Source organism: Dromiciops gliroides, chromosome 2 (assembly GCF_019393635.1).
Source record: "Dromiciops gliroides isolate mDroGli1 chromosome 2, mDroGli1.pri, whole genome shotgun sequence".
NCBI lineage: Eukaryota > Metazoa > Chordata > Mammalia > Microbiotheria > Microbiotheriidae > Dromiciops > Dromiciops gliroides.
In genome coordinates, this window is record NC_057862.1 from 73,120,964 (window position 1) to 73,146,350 (window position 25,387).

Genomic DNA, 25,387 nt, shown 5'->3' on the forward strand with positions numbered 1-25,387 from the left:
AGTGCTTCCGGATTTCGCGCCGCGTGCTGTCGCAAAGCGGATGTTAGCCGCTTGACGGTCCCTGGGCGCCCCGGAAGGTCACCGCGTGAAGGAGGCGGCGGTGGTGGCGGCGGTGGCGGTGGCAGCGGTACCGGCGGAACCTCCAGCGGCGGCCGGGAAAAGGTGAGAGCATCGCGGTCAAGGGTCCGCGCCGTGACGCGGACTAGCGACCGCGGAAGGGGCCCCGGCTTGAAGCGGAGACCTCGGACAGTGGACGGGAAGGAAGGAGCGGGGCCATGGAGGGCAGCGGAGGGAACAGCAACAGGAGCACGGGAGGCCTGGCAGGGTTTTTCGGCGGGAGCGGCGCCGGGATGAGCTACTCGAACGCGGATTTGGCTGGAGTCCCCCGTGAGTATCCGCCCCAAGCACCCCCCCCCGGCCCCTCCCCCTCCCCCTTCCTCTTCCTCTCAACTGATCTCGGTTCTCCCTCTCGCTCCGTGGGGTCCGGCTGTGAGCATGGGGGCGGCGATGGGGCGGTGAGAGGAGGGTCATGGTCGGCCCTGTTCTTTATTCGCCCCGCCTCCTTGGGGACTTATGGGGTGGCTTCGGGGCGTCCACTGAGCCGAGCCTGGGACCCATCTTTGGGACCGAATGGAAGGTGTGGGAAGGGCTCTCCTTGAGCCCACTTCGTTCTCAAGAGCTGCTGGGCCCCGGCCGGACACCCAGGGGGTCCAGCAAATGACTGTGTGGCGCCTGCCCTCAGGGAGCTTAGGTTCTGTTCCCTTTCTGGAACCAGACATATCAAGACGAAGGTGAAGAGAGGGTCTTCACAATTCTATAACTTGCCTTTCTGGAAGGCCCCTCCTTCCCAGGAACTCAAACCTCTTACGCACGTTACTGGACACCTTTATTTTGAGCAAATTCATGCAAGCGTCAGGAACCGAGTCTTCTTTTAGAGGTGGAGAAACTGGGGCAAAAGGAAATTCTGTGACTGGACCATAGTATCTCCAACAAGGGCTGGTTTAGAGCCCAGCTCCTCCAGGGAATAATGCTGTCCTGTCTTAGGTTGCTGACTTGATCAGATTATGGGTAAGAAAAATGAGTTGAGGCCTACTTGACCTTGGGATCCTATGTACTGAGAGCCAGGTTCCTCTAAAGATGAATTTGGGGTTGGTGTCCTTTTTCTTTTGTTTTCCTAAGAATTTATTGTAATGTGTTTAATAATTTCTCATCCAGGGGCAGCTAGGAGCTACAGTGGATAAGGCACTGGCCCTAGATTCAGGAGGACCTGAATTCAAATACGGCTTCAAACACTTGACACTTAGTAGCAATGTGACCCTGGGCAAGTCACTTAACCCTCATTTCCCCAACCAAAAAATAATAATTTCTCATCGAATTTGCCCTTCCTCCACCTTTGTCCTAGAATTCTTTTCTGAGAAATTTCTCTATATAGAAAGTACAGTATTACAAAAATTAATGTACACATTTAGTATTCTGTGACTCTAGAACATAAAGAAAAATAATGAGGGAAAAGTACAAATGAAAGAACGGTAGTCATCACAGCTGTTTGATATTCATTTAAAAAATTAAAACTAGATCAGTGGAATAGACTACATAAACAAAAAACAATCAATTAAAAACAATCCCAGTATTTCTTAAACCTAAGGCCATAAATTATTTGAAAAAGGATTCCCTTTTTGGCAAAAACTGTTAGAAAAACTGGAAGGTAGGTTAATAATAATAAGGCTTAGACCAATGATTTATTCCATATGTCATAATAAATTCGAGGTAGCTATGTGACCCAAAGATAAAAAGTTACATCATTTTAAAAAATAAGTACTAGATTAAGTACATTTTACAGCTGTGTCTGGGAGAGAGTGCTTAACCAAAAAAAGAGGATAAATTATATCACAAAAGACAAAATAGATCATTTTGATTATATAAAAGTATGAATAAAGTAATAGAATAGAGTGAGGAAAAATATTGGCATCAAATATTACCCATAAACCCAGGCTTGTTTGTTTATAGATAAATTTGTGGCTGTGACCCTGGACAAGTCACTTAACCTTTCATAGCCATGGCAACTCTCTAAAATAGGGGTTCCTAACTTTTGGGGAGTTCTGGACTCTTTTAGTGGTCTGGTGAAGCCTATTAACTCCTTCCTAGAATGTTTTAAATGCATATATTAAAATACATGAGATTACAAAGGAAATCAGTTATATTGAAATAGTTATCAAAATATTCTTTAAGAAAATTTCACAGCCCCCAGATTAAGAACACCTATGCCAAGATTATAAATTGCAAGTTGAGTGCCCACCTATATCAATAAAATCACAAGTCCTATCTCTATCCCAAACACTAATAGAAATCTGATATCCAAGATTTATGGGGAATTGATACAAATATATAACAGAGATGTTTCCAGTTTTCAAAGGAAAAATTACGTTATAAATGGTCAAACAGAAATAGGCTCCAAATCACTAATGGTAAAAGAAATGCAAACTGTAATTATGAGGTTTTACCTCACACTCTGTATTCTCTCAAAAGATGACTAAAAACGGGAACCATCAATGTTGGAAGCACTTTGGAAAGATAGACGCTAATAAATTGTTGTAGGAGCTATGAAAAATTACTAACCTGTTGCTTTGACCCAGCACTCCCAATACTGATTTTATATTCCAAGGAAATAAAAAATAGTAACAGGGATCCAATATATAACAAAATACTAACATCATTCTTTGTAGTAGCAAAGACCTGGAATCAAAACGGGTGCCCATCATTTTGTGTGTAAGATGAATATGAAGGGGGCAGCTAGGTGGTGCGGTGGATAGAGTACTGGCCCTGGATTCAGGAGTACCTGAGTTCAAATCTGGCCTCAGATACTTGGCACTTACTAGCTGTGTGACCCTGGCCAAGTCACTTAACCCCAGTTGCCTCACTTTAAAAAAAAAAGATGAATATGAAAATTGAGAGAAACACTGGAAGATTGGTTATGAACTGATTCTGAGTAAAATGAGCAAAACTAAGGAGACGGTATACATAATGATTACTAGAGTGTAAATGAAAAGATAGCTGCAAGGAATTCTAATTTTGAATAATTGAAAAGCCTATGATGGTTCCAGAGAACATATAAGAAGATGCACCACCCAACTCATAGCATAGAGGCAGGAGACTTCAAAGACAGAATGTTCTATGCATTATCAAATTTTATTACCATCATATATTTATGCTTAATAGTTACTCTGGAGTGTGTTGGGAGAAGCATTGCTTGAGCTAATATTACTCACAAGAAATAATTGATATAAAGACAAAATGTATCAAAACATTATTTGGGGAAAAAAAACCTAGTCAGCTAACACCAAACCCAGTTAAAATTCTGCCTTTTTGAATATAAAAAAGGAATGTCATTAACTCAAAGCTACTCCTCTCTGCCAAGAATTGGCTTATTTTACATCTGTTTGACTTTGCTCCTTCTATACAATATAAATTATGGTACAGTATAAAGACTGGTTGTGATAAAATATCTGTTTTCTTTCTAGTTACTGGTATGAGTCCTCTGTCTCCGTATTTAAATGTGGATCCCAGATACCTTATACAGGTAAGATTGAGTCTGAACATTATGTTCCATTATTTATCCTAGAATTCTGCCCAATTTTATTATATCCTAATCAACCTATTAAAAACCTAGTGTGTTGCATTGAAAAGAAAGATCTGTAGTTAAAGGACCTGGCCTCAGTTTGTTCATCTGCAGAGTGAGGGGTTTGGAAGAACCATATCCAACTCCTTTTCAATTCTGAATCACTTGTGCTATAGCATGATCTTGGGATATATACTTCATAATGGCTTATGAAATAGCTGTTTAAAAAACAACCGGAGGGGCAGGTAGGTGGCGCAGTGGATAAAGCACCAGCCCTGGAGTCAGGAGTACCTGAGTTCAAATCCATCCTCAAACACTTAACACTTACTAGCTTTGTGACCTGGGCAAGTCACTTAACCCCAATTGCCTCACTAAAAAAAAAAAACACAAAAAACCCCAACTGGAGTGCCATAACTGTCAAGTTTCATTATCTGACAACTATATAAGAATTTAAATTTTAACCAAGAATTAATGGGGATTTTACAAAAAATTCTGAATTTATTGAACAAAACAAAATATACAAAGTTGAATAGGAAACAATGTTTATATGTGAAGCCACAAATCTTTAAGTAATATAATAAATTTACCATGTCATTATCAAAGCTCCCCTGCTTAGCTGTGTATCTTTCTGAAATTTTTGTTCTCTTCTGTGCATTTTTAAAAATGCTCCAGTGACCTTCTTTGGGGGAAGAGTGGCATCATTATTGTTAGCTTCTCCCATTCCAGATTAAGAAAGAAAAACTCAATCCTTGTAACCAGTATAGTCAAGCAAAAGAAATCCATGTTTGCCATGTCCAAAAAATATGTGTCCCATTCCATATCTTGAGTCCATCACCCTTCCATTAGGAGGTGGGTAGCAGTTTCCTGGAGTCATAGCTAATCGTTGCATCCATCAGAGTTCTTAAGTCTTTCAAGATATTTTTCTTCATAACATGGTTACTATATAAATTTTTCTCTTGGTTCTGCTCTCTTCCCTCTGTATCAATTCATACAAGTCTTCCCCAGCTGGCACTCTTAAGAATTCCTTGGTAATTCACTGTTTAAAATCTCTAACTTCCCGTTATTACATAATTCTTTAGATGATGAATTTTAGGATTTTGTTTCCTTTCTACTTCTAGTTGACTTCTAGTTGCCACTATTTCCAGAAGTAGGGCTATATAATAGAAATTAGCATAGTTATCTAGGATTCACCCTAAATTTAGGGGGGTTTGGATATTTATTCATTAGATGAAATGACCTCTTAAAGCTTGCACTTCATTCCAAGATTCTGTTTCTAATATGTAGCAATAAGAAAATATCTGTGTACAGTAATGCACTAAAACATTGATTAACTACTATACTGAGGAAATAAAGTCTGCTGATTAATTCAGTTTGGGGTTAGCTATAGATTAGTTTTTGGTTTTTGGATTTTTCTTTCTTAAACTGTTTTTGGTTCAACCTAGCTAAAATTCTTTGTAAAATAAATTTATGACTTCCTTTGTTAGTAACCTCATCAAAATATAATCTCGGGGCAGCTAGGTGGCGTAGTGGATAAAGCACTGGCCTTGGATTCAGGAGGTCCTGAGTTCAAATCCAGCCTCAGACACTTGACACTTAACTAGCTGTGTGACCCTGGGCAAGTCACTTAACCCTCATTGCCCTGCAAAAAAATATATATTTATAAATATATATATAAAACCTCATCTCCATTTAATGTTGCAGTTGTGTCATTGCAAATGTTACTTCTAGCTTTGGAGTAGTAAAAAAGTGGATATAGGGTTGTCTTTGCATCCTGAGATCCATGGGTTTCAATTAAAAGTTGATTTTCTTAGTAAATTCATAATGCTGTTTTGGGAGATTTTATTTTTCTTTCTGGTTTTATGGGAGAGAATGTCAAAGATTCTGATTATTGTGACCCCTTATTTGTCTGGCTGCTATGAAAAACAAAGAAGATACATCTACATAAGTAAAGTTTATAGTTAACTGATCCCCCCTTTTTTATATGCCAAAACTTCTTTTTTTTAAGATTTTTAACCATTTTGTATGGAAATCTTGCTTTAAAATGTAGTATTTGGGGGCAGCTAGGTTCAAATCCGGCCTCAGACACTTGACACTAGCTATGTGACCCTGGGCAAGTCACTTAACCCCCATTGCCCCGCCAAAAAAAAAAAAGTAGTATTTAATTCTCTGCAAAATAGCCTCACTATTGAAAGACATTAAGTTCAGGAGCCTCCAGAGGGAGAGTCAAGTTTAATTGCCTTGAGTCTGTGTCATTGGAAGATGAGTAGAAGGAAGTGGGGGGAGTTTAGCCAAGAGGCAGCAGAGTAGCTCGCTTCAAGTCGCTGCAGGGCCCTCAAGAGGGATTCCATTTTGTTCTGTTTGGCCCCACAGGCCGGGGAGGAGCTTTGAGAAGTCAAGGGGCAGCTTTAGGTTTAACGTCAGAACAACTCTAAGAATTCGTGATCTGCACGTGCAGTGTGCTGTGCTGCCTTAGGAGTGAGTCAGGCAGAGGCTCCGTGACCTCACTGTGTGCATAGACACATGTGTAGTGCTCTCCATGGATTGGGGGGGGGGGGAGACAATGGGTGGGAGGTGTGTGTGCGTGTGGTGACTCTTTGTTTCTTACAGGTTGAACTAAGTAGCTGTTGAGGTCCCTTCCAGCTCTAAAGTTTTGTAATCCTATGAACATAATTTTATCTTGATGACTCAAGGCCATCCTCAATGTCAGTATGTTATGTGACTGTAGCCGATGTCCTCAAGGCCTTCAAAGTAGATGGGGCTCTTTGCCCCTAAGCTTAAATTACTTTAGATTAAAGATTTTTCCTAATCTTGGCACTGCTTTTTCAGCTTTAAAGCACTCTGTATACTATGTGCATCAGAGTCTTAATATTTGTTGAATGAATAAATAAAAGTAAATCTCTGTGTCTTTATATCTCTTATAGGTGCTCTGCACACAGTAACTTTTTTGTTGTCTTTTTCCTCACTGTCAGTTTTTCCTAGCAATTGTTTCTTAATACTATTAGTCTTTCTGCCTCTGATAATGTTTATTAATAACAGTAATAAATTACATTTGTATAGTGATTTTAAGTTTATGGGCCACTTTAAGTAGATTATTGCATTTCATCTTTATAAAAATCATGTAAACTAGGTACTTTAAAGTATTATAAATCCAATTTTAAGAGACAAGAAAACTGAGCCTGACAGGTTAAATGACTAACTTAGACTAGTAGGGGTTAGATGTGGAATTTGAACCCAGATTTCCCCTGATATGTTCTTTCCACAATACTTTTGTGACCCCATGCTTATTTGCTCTTTTCTATTCTATGAGCTTACTAGATTATACATAATTCCAACAAACCAGGTTAAGTACGATTGACTGTATTGAGTGAGGAGCTCTTCTTAGTTCTTTTTTTCCTAATTGCATTGATACAATTTTTTACCTTACTTTCACTTCGTTACCATTCTACATCAGAATAGAACCTTCCTTGGAACAAGAATCATTAAGCAAAACAAACCGATAAATTGGCTGTCACTCTCCTCTCCTAAGTTTTGTGATAAGTATTTTGCTTCACTTCACTCAGGATTCCATGCAGTTGAAGTTATCAGAAATCTGACTTCCAAACAAGTGGGATATTTCTGTAGTTGGATTTAGTTTAATTAAAATTTCACTTTCTTTGGAGATTTATATTAGAAAATCACAAAGGACTTTGACAATTGGTATGTCTCCAGAGGCCAAATGAACTTGTTTTCCTTTTTTTTTTTTTTTTTTAGGACACAGATGAGTTTATTTTACCCACTGGAGCCAATAAAACGCGGGGCAGGTTTGAATTGGCGTTTTTTACCATTGGAGGATGCTGTATAACAGGTAGATATACATCTCCATACTTGACTGTTTTCTATTTTAGGTCAGAAAGGTGTGCAGTGCAGTGCACTACACCGTGATGAGGTTGGGAAAGTCATCAAGAAAATGGGGTGAATTTTCCTTCTTCTTAGAGCATAATGGAATTTCAAAAGTAATTGTGTTTTCTGTAAGATGTCTATTCAGAGTTATTTTTTCAAACTGTTACAAGTTTTGAAGTGGTAGCATTAATTCTGAATCCTCTGTATAGTTCATTGTTACCTTGGTTCTTTAGGAGCTGCATTTGGAGCAGTGAATGGTTTACGGCTAGGATTGAAGGAAACACGTAAGATGGCCTGGTCTAAGCCAAGAAATGTGCAGTAAGTCCCCTTTGATGTCATAATACCTAAATATTTCAACTTTGTTCAGATTTTTCTCTGTGTTTATTCAAAACTGTGGTAGGGTTGGTTTAAAGACTAATTTCTACTTGTCATAAGGTCAGCCAGCAGGGGGCAGTAAATAGTTTTGTTAGTCCTTGTGTTAAGACCCTGAAACTTTGTGAAGGTCATTTCCTTGAAAGCTGTCTGTTGCTTTCACAACATGTACCAAGTAAGATTCTTTTCATTTTTATTCAGGTATTAATTCAAAGGACTTTGCTTTGTTTGGGGAGGAAGTCATTTGTAGCAGTTGCATTCAGAATGAAGGTGGTCTTAAATTAGGACAACTTGGAATTCTTCGATAATCCTTTCCATCATCATAATAGAATTCGTACTTAGGTGGTTTTTACGAACCAAAAATGTACCATAAATGAAACTAAAGATGTGAAAGTCCTTTTAAAACTTTAAAATGAAATGTGTTCTCTTAAAAACAAACTAGTATGCTGTGGTAGATTTACAACCTAACAATTCATAAAATTAATTTCCTTACAATTCAACTTTACCACAGGTATCTTGGGTTGTCTTTATTAATACTTTGTCTACCACTTTTAGAAACTTTACAGTGTAGAAACCAATGAAAACAAACCGGCTTTTAGTTGAACATGTGATGATCATAGATGTGTTGTTTTGCTGTCACATGGTAGTCTTGTGAGGGCCAGTGATAGTCAGCTATCCAGGACATTACCATTCCTGTGATGGCGTTACACCACTGGCAGAGTAATGGATTGTCCTCTTGATCTGGTTGCCACCTTCACTGTTCTAGTGATTCCTGGTATCAGGACAGAGAGAGACTATGCTTCCTTGAGAGTGGGCTGAGCAGCCATTTTGACTCTTCAGTGTTAGTGTGGGAGCAGACATAAATTATGATTAAAATGACTTGTTTTTACCTCAGGGGAAGCTAGGTGGTGCAGTGGATAGAACACCGGCCCATAAGCCAGCTTTAAAAATACATTCCATTCTTGCTTTTGTGACTGTGGTGAAAGATTATGGGTCTGCAATTATTATAGGTGCATTTCTCAATTCCTGGGTAGGCTGAAATGTTGATGGTATCTGACATAATGTGAATGGCAAACATGAGACCTTCTTTAATAGATGTAAGTGAATTTAGACATTAATTTTTTAAAAGAAAATTGTCAAAATCAGTATTTTAAAGCTGTGTTGGAGCTCTAAATAAAGTTCTAATATTTGAGTTCTCTAAAATAAATGATGAAAAAGTGATACTTTTTCCCTCTTTCTTAAATAGGATTTTGAATATGATAACCAGGCAAGGGGCACTATGGGCTAACACCCTGGGGTCTCTGGGTAAGTAGAAGTATTCTGTGGTAACAACAAATTAAATAATGTAAGCTTCATTTGAAGTTTAAGAAATAACCAAATTTTAGTCCAGTAGTGCAACTAGAGAGTTTTGAAACTTAAATTAGAAGTGTTGCTTACGGGGGCAGCTAGGTGGTGCAGTGGATAGAGCACCGGCCCTGGATTCAGGAGGACCTGAGTTCAGATCCGGCCTCAGATACTTGGCACTTACTAGCTGTGTGACTCTGGGCAAGTCACTTAACTCCAATTGCCTCACCCCCCCCCCCCCAAAAAAAAAGTGTTGCTTACTCTTATTCTCTCTCTTTGCATTTTCTGAGGGGAAAGTCGGTAATTGCATAATGAAAATAATTTTAAATATCACCTTCAACTCTGCCTTATTTCTCCATTTATTTTTCCTACTAGTCTTGATAGCGAGTAGTTCTGACATTTTCTCTGTAAGCAGAAATTCAGTTGATTGATCAGTAAACATTTATTAAATGCCTACTGTGTTCCAGATGCTGTACTAAGCATTGGGAATACAAAGAAAGGCAAAAGATAGTCCCTGCCCTCAAGGATATAATCCAATCGATGAGACAGTGTGTAAACAAATATATAGTAAGCAAGCTATATAGAGGATCAATAGGAAATACTTAAGAGAAGGAAGGCACTAGAATCAAGAGGACTTGGGAAAGGCTTCCTGTAAAAGATGGAATTTTATTTGGGACTTGAGGAAGTCAGGGAAATCAGTAGGCAAGGTCGGAGAGAGTGTTCCAAGCATGAAGGGCAGCCAGTGAAAATGCCCAGAAACTAAAAAAGGAAACTGAAGTCATAGCCCATATTAATAAATGAAGTCAGTTCAAACCAGAAAGGTTCTTTATGTTAAGAAGAGTTCAAGGTCCTATTGTGAGATGTGATACATTAATCAAGCCTTCCCTCTGTGTTTTCCTAGCAGCATGCTCTATTTACTGGATTAGATTGCACTGGCATGTCGCCCACTGACCAGGACTAAACATTATAAGAAAACAGTTCCTTTATAGATTACCAGGTTTGACATTTTTAGGTAGGTTAGAGTGAATGATAATGGTGATGAATCAGTGGTGCCTATGTGAAAGCTTCAAAATACTTTGGCTTTCGTAGCATCTAGTGAGCTTTCTTGTAAGCAAAAAGAGAACTCTAAGAATAAAGGGGTATATACATAAAGGTTAAGAAAAAGATGTGTGATTCTTTTATAATCAAGAAGAATATTTTAGAGAAACATATTTCAAGCCCAGAGAGATACCATACTTTCAAAATCATCCTTTGGAAAGTGTTTAAAAAGACAAATGAAGTCCTCATTAGAGCTTTGAAAGCTGTAAAGGAGTGATTGCTCTGATATTTCATTGTTCACTTCCATTCCCTTCCCAGCTCTTCTCTATAGCGCATTTGGTGTTGTCATAGAAAAAACACGAGGTGCAGAAGATGACATCAATACAGTAGCAGCTGGAACCATGACAGGAATGTTGTATAAATGTACAGGTAGGTACTGATTTTAATTTCAGGGTCAGAATTGATGTTCAATTTATAAGTATTTGATATAAAACTATCTGCTGTTTTCAGGAAGCAAATTGTATAATCATTGCAGTAAACTTTAGGCTTTAGGCTATTTATGGAGCAAAAGAGGATATGAGATTCTCATTCCTGTGTGTCAGCCTGTATGGTTGTCTGTCATTGTTTCTTCCATCCTTTGCTGGATCTGTGTTCCCATCAATCGATGTAGTTACTGCTCCCTCTAAACCCAGTCAAGAGCACTGGGCACTGTGGCAAAACTGGGAATAAGCCAAGACAGTTGCTGCTCTCAGGGAGTTTCCATTCTATTTGGGAAAGCTGAATAGCCCATAAAAAAAAAACTGTAGGGACGGCAGGGAGGGAGGGGCAGCCAAGAAAGAAAGGCCACACCACAGAGGAAGGGTATTTCCAAAGTGAAATCCTGGGGTAGAGTAGGCTTCTAGAGTCAAGATGCTTCTGGGACATTGTAGGAAAGGCTCAATACAGCCTGGAGAGGAATAGAGTGCTCTCCAGTGATACTGCTTACAGCCCCTCTGTGGCATGCCAATTCATCCCCTGCTCTGGTTTTCTTCTATATTTCTTCATGCAAAACACTTAGCACAGGGCCTGGCATGTTGTGAGTGCTCTATAAAAGCTAGCGTGTATTACTATTATTATTGCAGATCATAAGTAAGAATGTAGCATATGGGGCAGCTAGGTGACACAGTGGATAAAGCACTGGCCCTGAAGTCAGGAAGACCTGAGTTCAAATCTGGCCTCGGACATTTGACACTTACTAGCTGTGTGACCCTGGACAAGTCACATAACATCCATTGCCTCACACACACACACACAAAAAAACCATGATCAGTTTAATGGTTTGTGTTCGCTGTGCCCAACACTTTCCAGTTCTTTTCTTGAAGAAAATAGTTGTGCCATATGGATGACATGACATTTTTGCCTATCCTTAATTTTTGTTTTTCTTTTTTTTTTTCTTACTCCCAAATCATATTTTCCATCTTATTTTATCTTCCTTCCCTATGCTCACCCTTGCTTTGAAATCACCCAATTACAAAGTATATGTTGATTAAATTTGGAGTTTTGTTAAATTTTTCATGAAAATTCCCTACTTCCTCATCCTCTGTTTCAAATGTTGGTACATAAGCTATGATTCTGTTGCAGCAACCTAAACTGCACACTGAATTATGAGATGAGCCAGTATCCAATGAAATTATGTTTATTGTTGCTTCTGGACTCAGAATAATGCCAACTCTATGATCAATCATTTACCTGTGAAACTAGAGTAATAGAAAATACAAGACTTCAGTCATGGAAAATTCAGAGTTGCTAAGTTTTTCAACACATTTGTAAAATTTTGGGTTTCTTTCTCGATAATATTCATAGATCACTCTTTAGGATTGGATTTTGTTTTAGAGAAGGGGATTTCTCTTTTTTGAGAATACCTATGATTAACAAAAGTATATGTTATCACAAATCAATTTTTTTTTAAGCAATATTTCTTTTTTCTTTTTTTCTTTTTTTTGGTGAGGCAATTGGGGTTAAGTGACTTGCCCAGGGTCACACAGCTAGTAAATGTTAAGTGTCTGAGACCGGATTTGAACTCAGGTCCTCCTGACTCCAGGGCTGGTGCTCTATCCACTGCGCCACCTAACTGCCCCTAAAGCAGTATTTCTTACCTCAAGTCTGGCTCAGTTCTTTGACAAAAGATTGGGTAGCTATCAGCAGTCCATTGAAGATTTATGCTTATAAAAGTATCATGGGAAGGAGATAAATTTTCTCTGTATTTAATCTACCTATCAGCAACATTATGGTGACCAGTGGATACTGGGGGGGGGGGGGGCAGCGTGGTACTTCTATAAATAAATGAAAAGCATTTGTTTTAGTTGAATGATAGTAGTTTGAAAGCAAACACCCATCTGACTTTTAGTATAAATTATTTTTAAACTGTTGACACTTGTTCTGTCACCATTTGGTGCGTTATATTTAATGGTCTAATAAAGAAAATAGATGCATTTTGATGTCTCATGAAAAAATACAAAGCTATGGTATGTAATGAAAAGCTTGTGGTTTTTCTGGACTATAATAGTACAAATAAGTTCAGAAATTCTGTACTGGTTCTAATAACTGCTGCTGTTGCTACTGCTACAAGTAGCTGCTAATAATACTGCTGTGAAATACTTGTTCTTTTCTACTCCTAGGTAAGGTATAAAGCTAAGAGAGAGGCCTTGGTACAAACCAGAATAGAACCAAAGTGGTTTCAGACCTCACATATGAATCTCAAAACTGTGGGTAGGTTGTTTCAGGGAGTATGTCAACAGTAGAGTGGAATCAATAGCTTTCACTGATACATCAGGCCAAGAATTAGGCTGTGGGATAATCTGCAAATTTAATCTACATAGTAGATTAGAGTGATAGGATTTTATGCAGCATACTTTTTGTGTGTGTGTGTGTTTGTGTTTGTTTTTGTTTTTGTTTTTACAAGGCAATTGGGGTTAAGTGACTTGCCAAGGGTCACACAGCTATTAAGTGTTAAGTATCCGAGGCCGGATTTGAACTCAGGTCCTCGAGAATCCAAGGCTGGTGTTCTATCCACTGCGCCACCTAGCTGCCCCTGCAGCATACTTTTGTGATGCAGTTCGGCAAGAGGGCTGCCTGACAAATCAGGTGGGTGAGGAGTGAGCTGGTGGCAACATTTCCATGGATATACATGAGAAGTCCCATGTAGGAGAGAGGCCAGAGAGCAAAGAAAGAGATCTTTAGTGCTTTAATGGTTGGCTGTGTCAGTGGATATCACAGATTTCTGACCTCTCAAACGCTGCTACACAACCACCACCCCAAACCCAGGCTGGGATCTCTGAATGTTTGCGTTCTGGCCAAGATTTACATCTGATCAGAGATGTTTTTGTGACAGGCTTTTCTTGAAAAGGTTCTGTAGTATTTGCTCTCTTCCCTTTCTGACATTTCCTTCAACTGTTGTTAGCTATAATCTCTAACTTGGGCCACAAGACCAAAACCTAATAAAGATAGATTTATTTCGACATCGGAATTTTCATTAAAAGCCAGATGAAGATTAATTGTAGTTAATGCCCTTTTGTTTTAAGTCTTATCTTCTTTCCTTGAAAACCATAACATTGAGTGAGTCATTGGTATTAGTGTTATTAGTGAGGGGTAATAAAATATAGGTTGTTTGCTTAGAGTAAGAAGGAATTTTAATGATTCATATTCAAGGTGATTATTTTTAAATTACTCCATATAATTCATAGAGCGAGAAGATATATAAAGATAAGGTTTCGGTCCTAAAAAAAACAAAACCTGTCAGGGATGGTGATAACATATAGACTAAGCAATATAATACAAATATGCAAGAGCATTGAGATCATGAGTAAGAAATTGGAAGGCTACATTGAGGCCAGTCAGATTTGAGCTGAATCTGAGTTGTATGTGGGATGACTTGGATCAGTCAATCAACAAGCATTTATTTAGCACCTCCTTTGTGCCAAGCAGTGTGCTAGGCCCTAGAAATACAAATACAAAGAATGAAACAGTCCTTCCTCTTAAGAAGCTTAAATTATAATGAAGAAAAGTAGTACATAAAGAATAACTGTAAAAGAGACCAAATACAAAGTTATTAAGTGTAAGGACATTTGGGAAGGTGGGTCAGGTAGGTAGGGGATCAGGAAATGCTACATGTTATAAAATGATCATTGAGCTCCATCTACAAGGAAGAGAGGAATTCTGTGAGGCAGAGGTGAGAAGGGAGTATATGGCTGATGGACAGGACAGAAGCTCAGAGATGAAAAGCTGAGTGTTGTGTGTGGAAATGGAAAGAAGGCCAATCTGGTTGGGTCTGATTGTGTCAGGAGGAATAATGTCCAGTGAGGCTAGAAAGACAAGGTGGGCTGGGTTGTAAAGGGTGTTAAAAGCGCAAAGAGAGGAATTTATATTTTATATCATTGACAATCTGTCAGAAGGCATCTATTAACCCGTACTGAGTGCTAAACATTGTGCCAAGTATGCGAAGAAAGGCAAAAACAGCTCCCATTCTTACAGGGGAAACAACATGCAAGCAAGAAACATACCAGACAGTGGAGGTAGTTGCAAAGGGAAGGCATTAGCATCAGGGGTACTGAGAAAGGCCTCGTGCAGAAAGTGGGATCTGGGTTGAAACTCAGGAGATGGAGATGAGCAGGGAGGGCATTCCAGGCATGGGAGAGACCCAGCACCAGGGACAAAATCAGAAAATGGAATGTCTTGTTTGAAAAACAGCAAGGAAGCCAGTGTCACTGCATCACAGAGTACATAGGGGAAAGTATAGGAAGATCCATGCTATGAATGCTTTAGGAGCTAAATAGGATTTCATGTTTGGTCTTGGAGAAAATAGGGAGCCAAAGACCTCGGGGAACCTGGTCAGACTAGATCACTTTGATAGCTGGGGGGGGGGGGCAGTAGTAAAGACATGAGGCAGGGAGACCAACAACGTCCTCAGCTCAGTCCCTGGCTCAAGTCTTTCTTTCCTCCCCATGAATATGCTCTCATAATGAGGGACTTGAACATATTAAAACTCCCTCAATCACCCTAACATTCCAGTTCCTCAGTTTATTTCCAGTTTCTTGCTCCTCTTCCCCACCTCCACTACACACAAAGATGGTCATACCTCTGATCTTGTCATCACCCACAGATGCAGTAATTCTAGGTTTTTTCATTCTGAGATTCCCTCATCTGATCACAATTTACTGTCATTCTCTTCTTCCTCTATGTTGCAACTCCAAACCTTGTTCATCTTCGACCACTCCCTGGACTCTTAGTTGTCTCTCCCATTAGACTGTAATCTCCTAGAGAAATGGGACCATCAGGGCAGCTAGGTGGCTCAGTGGATAAAGCACCAGCCCTGGATTCAGGAGGACCTGAGTTCAGATCCGGCCTCAGATACTTGGCACTTACTAGCTGTGTGACCCTTGGCAAGTCACTTAACCCTCATTGCCCCACCAAAAAAGAAATGAGACCATCTTGCTTTCTTTTATATCCCCAGGCTTAGCACAGTGCCTATAACTTAGTAAGCTTCTAAGAAATGCTTATTGACTGATTGATAGTAAAGGGCCCAGAACAGATCTTTGGGGGACACCTATACTTCACTAATTTGGATGACGATACAACAGAAGAGACTGAGAAGTACAAGGGGGGGCAGCGGGGGGGAGGACCAAAAGAGAGCAGAGAAACAAGTATCAAGGAGGTGTTCAGCTATACCAAAGGCTTCAGAGAGGTCAGAATAGGTGAGGATTGAGAAAAGGACATTAGATTTGGCAATTAAGGGATCATGAGTAATGTTGGAGTGAATAGTGTCAGTTGAATGTTGAGATCAGAAGCTTTCTGAGACCTAAAAATGAGAGCGAAAGGAAAGGGAGGCACCTTTTGTGGACAGCCTTCTTAAGGAAGTTTAACCACAAAAGGGAGGAGAGATGATAGGCTGCAGGGATGGACAGATCAAATTTGGGTTTTTTGAGGATGAAGGAGACTTGATCATGTTTTGTAGGTAGCAGGGAAGTAGCCAAAAGACTGGGAAAGATTGAAGAGATCAGGGATAATAAGAGGGCAATCTGCTGGAGAAGATGGGATAGAATGATGTGGCTTATGAGGCAGGTTAAAGAGAAAATAATGGGGAAGGCACATGAATGATGTGGGATGAGGAGGAGGACGGAAGAGAGGACTCTCAGGGCATGGTCTCAATTTTTCTGTGAAATAAGCAGCAAAGGCCAAAAAAAAAAAAAAAAGGCAGTAAAGATACCAGTTGTGGGAGCAGGAGCCATGGGGGATTGAAGAGGAAGGAAAAGGTTTGGAAGAGCTGTGGTGGTGAATACGATGCTGAGTTAATTAGAGAGGCAGGCAGAGCAGGGCCCAGGTGAGGTTACTTAGGCAATATGGTCCATTGGCATTTCCCAGCCTTGTTACAGCAGTAGACAGAAAGAATAATTGAGGCTGCAGTCTGCTCGAAAAGAATGGGGGTGGGGGTGAAGGGCAGATAGGGGCAAGTGCACATATAGAGGAATTGGCTTTAGCCAAGAGAAGGACCAGCCTATTGCCAGAGACTGGAGGAGATTGGGGGGGAGGGGTGATAAATGGATGCTGGTGGTGACATGGGGTTTTGAAATGAGATAGGAAATGCAGCAGCTTGGGTCAGATGACTTTTAGTTTATTTAAGGAGAGGGGGAAATTAGAAGAATATTGCAAGAATGTAAGCAAGTGGCAATGAGTGCTTGAACTTTTGTGGGGGTAGGAATGGACACAAAATATTTCAGAAATGTAACTGACAGCAATGGACCAATGGTTGCATTATGAGATTAAGAAAAAGGATGGGTTAGTTTAAACAATTGGTGACTGAAAATGTTAGAGGGGAAAGGTAGGAGAAAAGAGCAGAATTTATGGGGAAATGATGAGCTTAGTTATAAACATGTTGAGTGGGAAGGGCCTGTGGGATAGTCAGGTGAAAATGTCTAATTTGTAGTTTAAATGACCTTTGAGGGATCAAGATCTAGCTGTAGATTAGAATCTACCACATAGGAATAAATGAGATCAACATGTGGGAGAGATTATGTAGAAAGAGAAGGTCAATGACAATTATTTAGGAGGAAGATCCAGAGAAGGAACAGTCAGATGCAGAAGGACCATGAGAGTTGAGGTTAAAAACACTAGGTAAAAATTATCAAAGAGAAGAGTAGTCAGCAGTATCAGATGCTACAGAAAGCTACAAGATAAAAGAGAACAGAAAATTGATCACTAGAACATTTTCCAACAACAAAAATACAATGGACTCACTTTCTGATGTGAAAAATTGGAAGTTTTGAGTGATTTTTACCAACTCCCTTATTTCTTTGTAATTACTTAGTAATTATACTTCCTTTTGAAGGCCATGATTTCATATTTCAGAGAAATGGCACTGATAGGCCCAATTCCTTTGTTTTGTGAGGCCTTGTTTTCCATAGTTATATATATAGATGAAGGGAGAACTAAAACTATTGTACTTATTTTTTCTAGGGTTAGTTTTTCATATAACAGCATTCATTATTACACAGATTCAATTCAAATCAACAAACATTTAATGCCTAATGTGTGCACAGCACAGCGAAATGCAAAAAGCTTTATCCTCAAGTTGCTGTGTTCTACTTGGAGAGGTGGGGAGCTGTATACAGCTAAGCAGAGTAAAAGAAAATTGAGGTGGGGGGGAGAACACAGCAGCACCTGAAAGGGGAGGGGAGGTTTCATGGAGAACATGGAAGGGACTTGAAGGAGAGCGTTTAGAAATGCCCATTACAAAAAGATTGCCTAGTTGTTCATGATAAGTTGATATATTCTAAAAAGACATGAAAGGGTTACAACCACCATAGAGTGGAGAAGGAATTCAGTCAAAATCACACAGCCACAAGGTCCAGCTGTACTGAAACAGGACAGGAAAGTGTGGTACAGCCTCCTGGAGTATGGTTAGTTTGTGAAAACTTGTCTTCTCTAAATTAGCCCTTTTCAATGTTATTACCTCCTCTGCCCAAGAATTGGCTTGGATTTGTTCTTGGAACACAAATTTAGATGTAACACAGGTAAGACCATTTGCAAAGCCAAAAATCCATAGTGTTTTCGTGTTGTGAGCTACAGTAAGCTAATACCAAATTATCAGTGGGTCAGTGTTTGAGTTTCAATGTGCACACTAAAAACCACTTCCATTTCACATTTCCTGCCACCTACACATAATTTGGTATAATAAATACAAAATTTTAATCTAAACTATATAAACAGGTCATTTCTCCTCTTGTAGAATATCTCAAAGTAGATAGGGTTTTTATAAATCTAACATGACATCTGACATAAAATATTAGGTTATTACTTTTGAGAATAGCAAATATTGTACCTTCTCACCTTGTAAAATACATGTAACACATCTTACGTAAATGTTAGTCATATTCCTAAATGTAAAGTATAGCAATAAAATTTGGATGCCATAGAGCATGAGTTAAAGATAGAAGTTCAACATGTCAATTAAAGGGTACAACACTAAAGGTGTTAATTATTCTTTATGAGATATTTTCTATATGACAAGAAAAATTTATCAATAGCATTTCAAAAAATCTGTTTTCCACATGGGATTGTCATGTTTCTAAAGTGATAAAAGAAGCTTAGTGAGCTCTAAAATGAAAAGTCAATTTCTCTCATATACTTTAAATATTTCATGTTTATTCTGCTTCTAAGAATTTAATTTATAGACTATCAGGATAGAAAATTGCCTTAAAAATCATCTAGTCTGACCCTTCCATTTTACAGATGAAAAAACTGAGGTTCCAATAGGCAGCTAGGTGGCACAATGAATAGAGCGCCAGGCCTGGAGTCAGAAGGCCTGAGTTCAAATGTGACCTCAAATACTTATCAATTATGTAACCCTGGGCAAGTCATTTAACTTCTGTTTGCCTCAGTTTCCACATCTGTAAAATGGGGGTAATAATGGCGCTTCCCTCCCAGGGTTGTTGTGAAAACCAAATGAGATAATACTTGTAAAGCATTTAGCACAGTGCCTGCCATAGTGTAAGCATTCCATAAATGTTAGCCACTATTACTGTCATTGTTATTATTAAAGTTAAGGTTACAGGTGTTAGTTGGCAAGTTTAGGACTCAAGCACACATTTCCTTACTACCAATCCAGTCTCGTTTCAGTTGTGCCACTGCCATCTACCTAATGGTGGGATGTGTTAGTCAGTAACTTAACCAACCAATTATTGGTGGGCTTTGAAGTGGAAGAAAATAAAAGCAGTTTGTTGAGGTGAGGAAGTCCTTGGGCTAGGTATGTTTTGAAAGATGATTAGATAGATTAGATTGAGTGAATGTATCTACTCTGGATCCATGATTTTTTCCACGAATCCCAATCCGTTACATCTTGGTGTAAACAGAGTGGTATTGCCAAAGAATTCACTACCCAGACACCAACTTGGCATGAGTCTTTTGGGCGGCATTCTTGTGAGACAAATGTTTTTGTTTTTTGGGGTTTTTTGTTGTTGTTGTTGTTTGTTTGGGTGAGGCAGTTGGGATTAAGTGATTTGCCCAGGGTCACACAGCTAGTAAGTGTTAAGTGTCTGAAGCCGGATTTGAACTCAGGTCCTCCTGAATCCAGGGCCAGTGCTCTATCCACTGCGCCACCTAGCTGCCCCATGAGACAAATGTTTTATAATCCATAATCTAAGATTTCCCAGTTTAGCCTTGCCAGAACTTTCATTCCCCTAATTCACCTCCACACTCTGATGCAGTGTCAGAGTAGGATGTTAATGGAAGGAATGACTATACAGACATATGTGTTTAGAATCCTGGAGTTGTGTAAGGCTTATAACATCCCCATACCAAATATGACTATAAATAATGTAAGTGATTTAACAAACATATGATCTTGTTCATTTGCATCTTTCATAGAAACCATGTGAGAGTGCTGGGTACATGACAGCTTCCAAAATACCAAGTTGAGTTTCATTATGTGATTTTGAAAGGGGCTGCCCTGAAACCTGGTTGAAATCTTGATGGTTTACCAGATGGGACTTCATGTAAGACAGGAAAGAATTCTTTACATCCTAAATGGGCTCTGTTACTTCAAAATGTGCCTTGCATTTTTGTGGGAAATAGCTTGCCTTACAAAACCAGATTAAAGCACACTCATACTTTCTTAGAGTGGCAAGAATCAGGAGCGGTTCCATAAATGGAAATTTATATGACATTGTTTGTTTTGATAGAATAACCTGTGCATGAGATTGACTGCTATGTGAAAAGGCAGGAGGAAACCTCATTCCTTCCTGGGTGAGACTTGGGTTTCTAAAATACCCAAATTCTGAGAAACAGATAATCTTTGAAATCAAATTTACTGTTACTCTCAGAACTAGTCCTGAGGATGTGTTACTCATCCAGCTTGTTTTTCCTGAGAGGAGATTGACCTTTGGAGATCTGCCATATGCAGTTGCTCCATGTGAGGCAACTGTACTTGTGGATAGACCTAAATGTAGCTTGTTATTAAACAGTTGTCATTTGAGCTAGGGTGCACCATGGGACAGTTTAACAGTTTCCAGAAGGGAAGTTGCTGTTAACTTCCTACAAATCTTGAGAGCACAGAATGAAAATGCTGACACTTAAGCCAACTTGTCGAAGGGTTTATTCCCCATTTTAAATGTCTTTGGGCTGTGACACAGGGAAAGGGTACACAGCAACTGTCTCTGCCTTGTGACTTGTCAAGCTTTCAGATGGATGAGTTTGGTAGTGAAGAATGACAAACCCCAGGGAGTGAAATCAGAAAAAAGCTTCGGCCTTTAAAACACAGGCCAGTCCTTGCCTGCTTGCAGGTGTTTTCCACCACATGTATCCAGGACTATTTCATGTGGTAAATAAAATCTCTCACTACACAATCCATTGTTAGAGCCTATTTGGCTAAATTTTTCTCTTTTTCTGCTTCCAAAGAAGTAGCTTTATTGATTTGAGCTTAGCTATACCTTAGTAACAAGTAACAAGCTTTCCAGAGAACAACTTATGCTAAAAGGGGAAACTTAAAACTCCTTTAATAAGAAACAAGCCCCAATGCTTTACAAACTTCTTAGTTCCTATCTCATATAAGAAAGCACTGAAATACATTTTCATCATTGTTACTACAAGATCCCCAATATATTTGCTGTATTTTAGTTGTGTTTTTAATTATTTCCATTAATTTTTAAAAACTTACCCACAGGAACCAAGGAGAATAACATCCTTTCGTAACAAAGTCCAACCCTTATGAAAACTAGAATTACTTTATTATTTGTGCAGATTCTGTTTTGGCCTGTAGCCAGATTTAAAGGCTAATCCAGTTTAGACACACTGGTTAAGGTTCAGGGAATTCAGTCTTATAATGAGTGTTTACTTACAAGCTGAAGTATCTGCAGCACTGCCCTTTTTGGTTTTTCTTAGCTCCAAGTAGTTTTCACTACGTGACTCCATGCAGGTGACTCAGAGCTACTAAACTACTTATTATTAATCCTATTACATATGTCCGAATAGCTTTACTCCCATGTTGTCCAGCTTATTGCCCCTTTACAGAGTAAGTTAAATTTACACAGATTTCCAGTGATCCTAGCCCTTTTTTTATTGGTTTGCAGGTCAAAGGTATACCAAGTAAATCTTTCCTAAATGAATAAAATTATTTTAGGGTAGTAGCTGGAATATATATATATATGATTCTTCAATATTTGCCATTTTTCAGTGGCATCGAGAGGATCATAACAAATGTACCCACCAAGTTTACACTCTATAACATAGAGAAAGGGTACAGGTTTGGGCAAGGGTGTCTTCATCCTTTAATAGATCTATAATCTGCTTTTTCACTTGCCACTTTTTCTCGTTCTTGGTTAGTTTCCTAATCCTACCCATACATTTGAAAGCTCTTGAAAACTGTCTATAGCTTCTGCAGAGAGAGAGATAATGAAGAAATTTAGATTGTCTAAGAAGAGCTGAGGCAAATTTGTTATCAGAAGCTGGCAGAACCAGGGTAAGTGCTGGAGGGAGTGGTCCTTTTTTCTATCTAATAAATCCAGCTGTGAGTGCAACCCTTCTAGAAGTGTACTGTGTCTGTTTTGAAATATTCCTGCTCAATAACTCTGCTAGGTTCACAAACTGTTGGTGGTATCTGGCATATGGTTTCTTATAAAGGCTTTTAAGTAAATCTGAATCTTATCTCCATTTTACCTTTAAACTATCATGTGTTGTCCAGCTCAGACACTTCAGTTACATTGAAGAGCTAACTGGAGTAAATAATCCCTGTTTATCTAGAGATGTGTAAAAGTACATAAAGAATTTAAACAAAGCTTCTTTGACTTCCTGTTCCTGTGGACTTTCTCATTTCTCTGTATCTTAAAAATTAATATCCAGTCTGTCAATAGCCATATGAAAAAAAAATGCTCTAAATCACTAATTAGAGAAATTAAAATTAAAGCAACTCTAAGATTCCACCTCACCCCCCCCCTCAGATTAGTGAAATTAACAAAAAAGGAAAATGACAAATGTTAGAGGTATATTAACACACTGTTAGTGGAACTGCCTACGGGTCCAGCCATTCTGGCAAGCAGTGGGAACTACCCACCCTGCTGTGTGCCACGGGGCACCCCACCCCCCACTACAAAACATACCCTTTGACCCAGCAATACCACTACTAGGTCTGTACCCCAGACAGATTAAGAAAAAGGACCCATATGTATAAAAATATATATAGCAACTCTCTTTTGTGGTGGCAAAAAACTGCAATAAAAACGTTGTAAAAACTGACCAACCACTATTCCAGCAGGCTCATGATAAAACATGCACCTCTGGACAGAAAGGTGATGGACTTGGAGTTCAGTTGAGAGACATTATTTGGACATGACTGATAGAGGGATTTGTTTTGCTTGTTAGAAGGGTTTTGGTTTTTTCCTTTTCCGTGGTAGAGTAAGTGTGGATGAGGAGAGATGGTTGATTTCTGTTCATTCTGTCAACAGTCCTAAATGGAAATCCCTGGATGGAAACTACTTTTGTGCCAGATCCACGTTCTTTAAGCCATACATACTTATGAATGTGTTGCAGATACTGCTTTGAAAAATTAGGTTGCAACTTCAATCACTATTTCAAGAAATGGTAAATTTGTCCTTCTGTCAGATTGCAACCCTTCTGTAGCTTTAGTGAATGGCCTTTGGGAGCTCTTCTGCCCCCCCAAAATCCATCAAACTGTGGCAAACCTATTGAATCTCTCTAAACTTAGCAAGGCTCATCCTCAGACAACTCATACATAGAGCCCATACTTGAAACCTTTCAAGGATTTTTTGAGCTCCACAGGCATAGCCACTTGATGAAACAGACTAAGATTTCATTAAAGGGACTTTGAACCAGAAGAAAATTAAGTGAACAAAAAGTTACATGTTTTAACTGTAAATATATTCTTGACATTGGGGGTACCTTATAGCAGAAAGTTATTTAGTAAGATTTCTCTGCTGGGACTTAGAAAATTTTATTGTATTTGTTTTTTCAAATTAAATAATTTCATAACTTGTCTTCCTTGATTCCTCATTAGTTTTACCAGGCATTTTAAAGTCAAAACAAGTCAGTTTGGTGTTCAAGGTGCCTTTTCCTTTGCCTTAGGCATTTTGGAGTCTTGTCCCTTTTTTTGCAAGTAGCACAGTGTAGAAATTAGTTATAATTGTTAGCCTCTGGTGTCACCAAAATTGTGATTATAAATGGCCATTTCCAAAAGGCTTAAGTTAAATCACAACTACAATGCAACTAGATTATCCTCTTGCCCAAGAAGTCTTCAGGTTTATAGCTTGCAGCAGATTAGCAGTCTTTATAAGTGCTATCCTAAAAGTATGCCCTTACCCAATACTATTTCTGACACTGGTTAGATTGAAAAGCCAACTCAAGAAGTAAATAAAATTGAATGGGGTTAGAAAAGAGTATACCTTTTCCCAGCAGTACTTGGCACATACACAAAAATGGACCATGTATTAGAGAATCAAAACCTGAAAGGCAGAAATAGTAGATGCATCCTTTTCAGATTGTGATGCAATAAAAATATGTAATAAAGGGCCATGGAAAGATAGACCAAAAATGAAATGGAAACTAAATAATCTCATCCTAAAGAATGAGTGGGTCAAACAACAAATCATAGAAACAATAACTTCTGCGAGAGAATGACAATATTGAGATGACATACCAAATTTGTGGGATGCAACCAAAGCAGCTCTTAGGGGAAACTTTATATTTCTAAATGCCTACATGAATAAAAGAGAAAGAATAATGAAATGGCATGCAACTAAAAAAGCTAGAGAAAGAACAAATTTAAAATCCCCAATTAAATACCAAATTGGAAACACTGAGAATTAAAGGAAACACCAATAAAATAGAAAGAAAACTATAGAATTAATAAATAAAACTAAGAGCTGGTGAACTGCTCAAGAAATTAGGGTCAATGGAAAAATATCACAGAAATAGTTACCTTTTAAAAGGTAACAAACCAAGCTTGGCTGGTTTTGCTTAACTGTGGTCTTCTATTCTTTGGTTGCAAGGCAAGATGATATAGCTGTTACCCTATTCGTATTTTAATCTTTCTTTTACTGTTTCCTTCCAGGTGGTCTTCGTGGAATAGCAAGAGGTGGTTTGACAGGGCTGACCCTTACTAGCCTATATGCATTATACAACAACTGGGAGCACATGAAAGGTTCCATGACACAACAGTCACTTTAGAGCTTGTACTGAGAACTGAATGGATAGAGGACACATCAAAAGTTCTCCAGGTTGATTTGTAAAATCAATTTGGGGTAATGTTCTGATCTACCTACATTAGTATGAAAAAAAAAACAAAACAGGATCTTTTGTACTGTCATGAAGATCACTGGCACAGTTTACCAGGACTGGCACTTCTTCCAGCCAGTAGTGTTGGAGCCAAAAGCATCTGATGCCTCATTAAGTGAGTAGCACAGTCATCATTTTCTCCTTTGAGAACTTTCTGCTGCATGTCCACTCTCCACTACTCCTGAACTTTTGAAGTAAGACTTATTCCCATTGTCAACATCATATCACCAGGTTATTCATTTAATGATTGATTGTGAACACATTGCTTTATTCCCAATAAAGAGTATTCCTAGAACCAAAAGCTGTAATATCAGCATAAAGATA

General features: G+C 38.8%; 1 protein-coding gene and 1 non-coding gene across 2 annotated transcripts; both read left to right on the plus strand.

Moving 5' to 3' along the window:
• Positions 1 to 64: 64 nt before the first annotated feature.
• On the plus strand, positions 65 to 25,364 carry TIMM23B (translocase of inner mitochondrial membrane 23 homolog B). The gene is made up of 7 exons (XM_043989215.1): positions 65 to 387; positions 3,519 to 3,577; positions 7,367 to 7,460; positions 7,729 to 7,813; positions 9,114 to 9,172; positions 10,568 to 10,678; positions 24,840 to 25,364. Exons 1-7 carry the CDS (start codon positions 276 to 278, stop codon positions 24,953 to 24,955), a joined length of 636 nt encoding a protein of 211 aa, XP_043845150.1. The 5' UTR covers positions 65 to 275; the 3' UTR covers positions 24,956 to 25,364.
• Positions 8,525 to 8,729, plus strand: LOC122745051. Its single transcript, XR_006355344.1, has one exon. It is a non-coding gene; the product is annotated as a small nucleolar RNA SNORA74 (small nucleolar RNA).
• Positions 25,365 to 25,387: the final 23 nt, after the last annotated feature.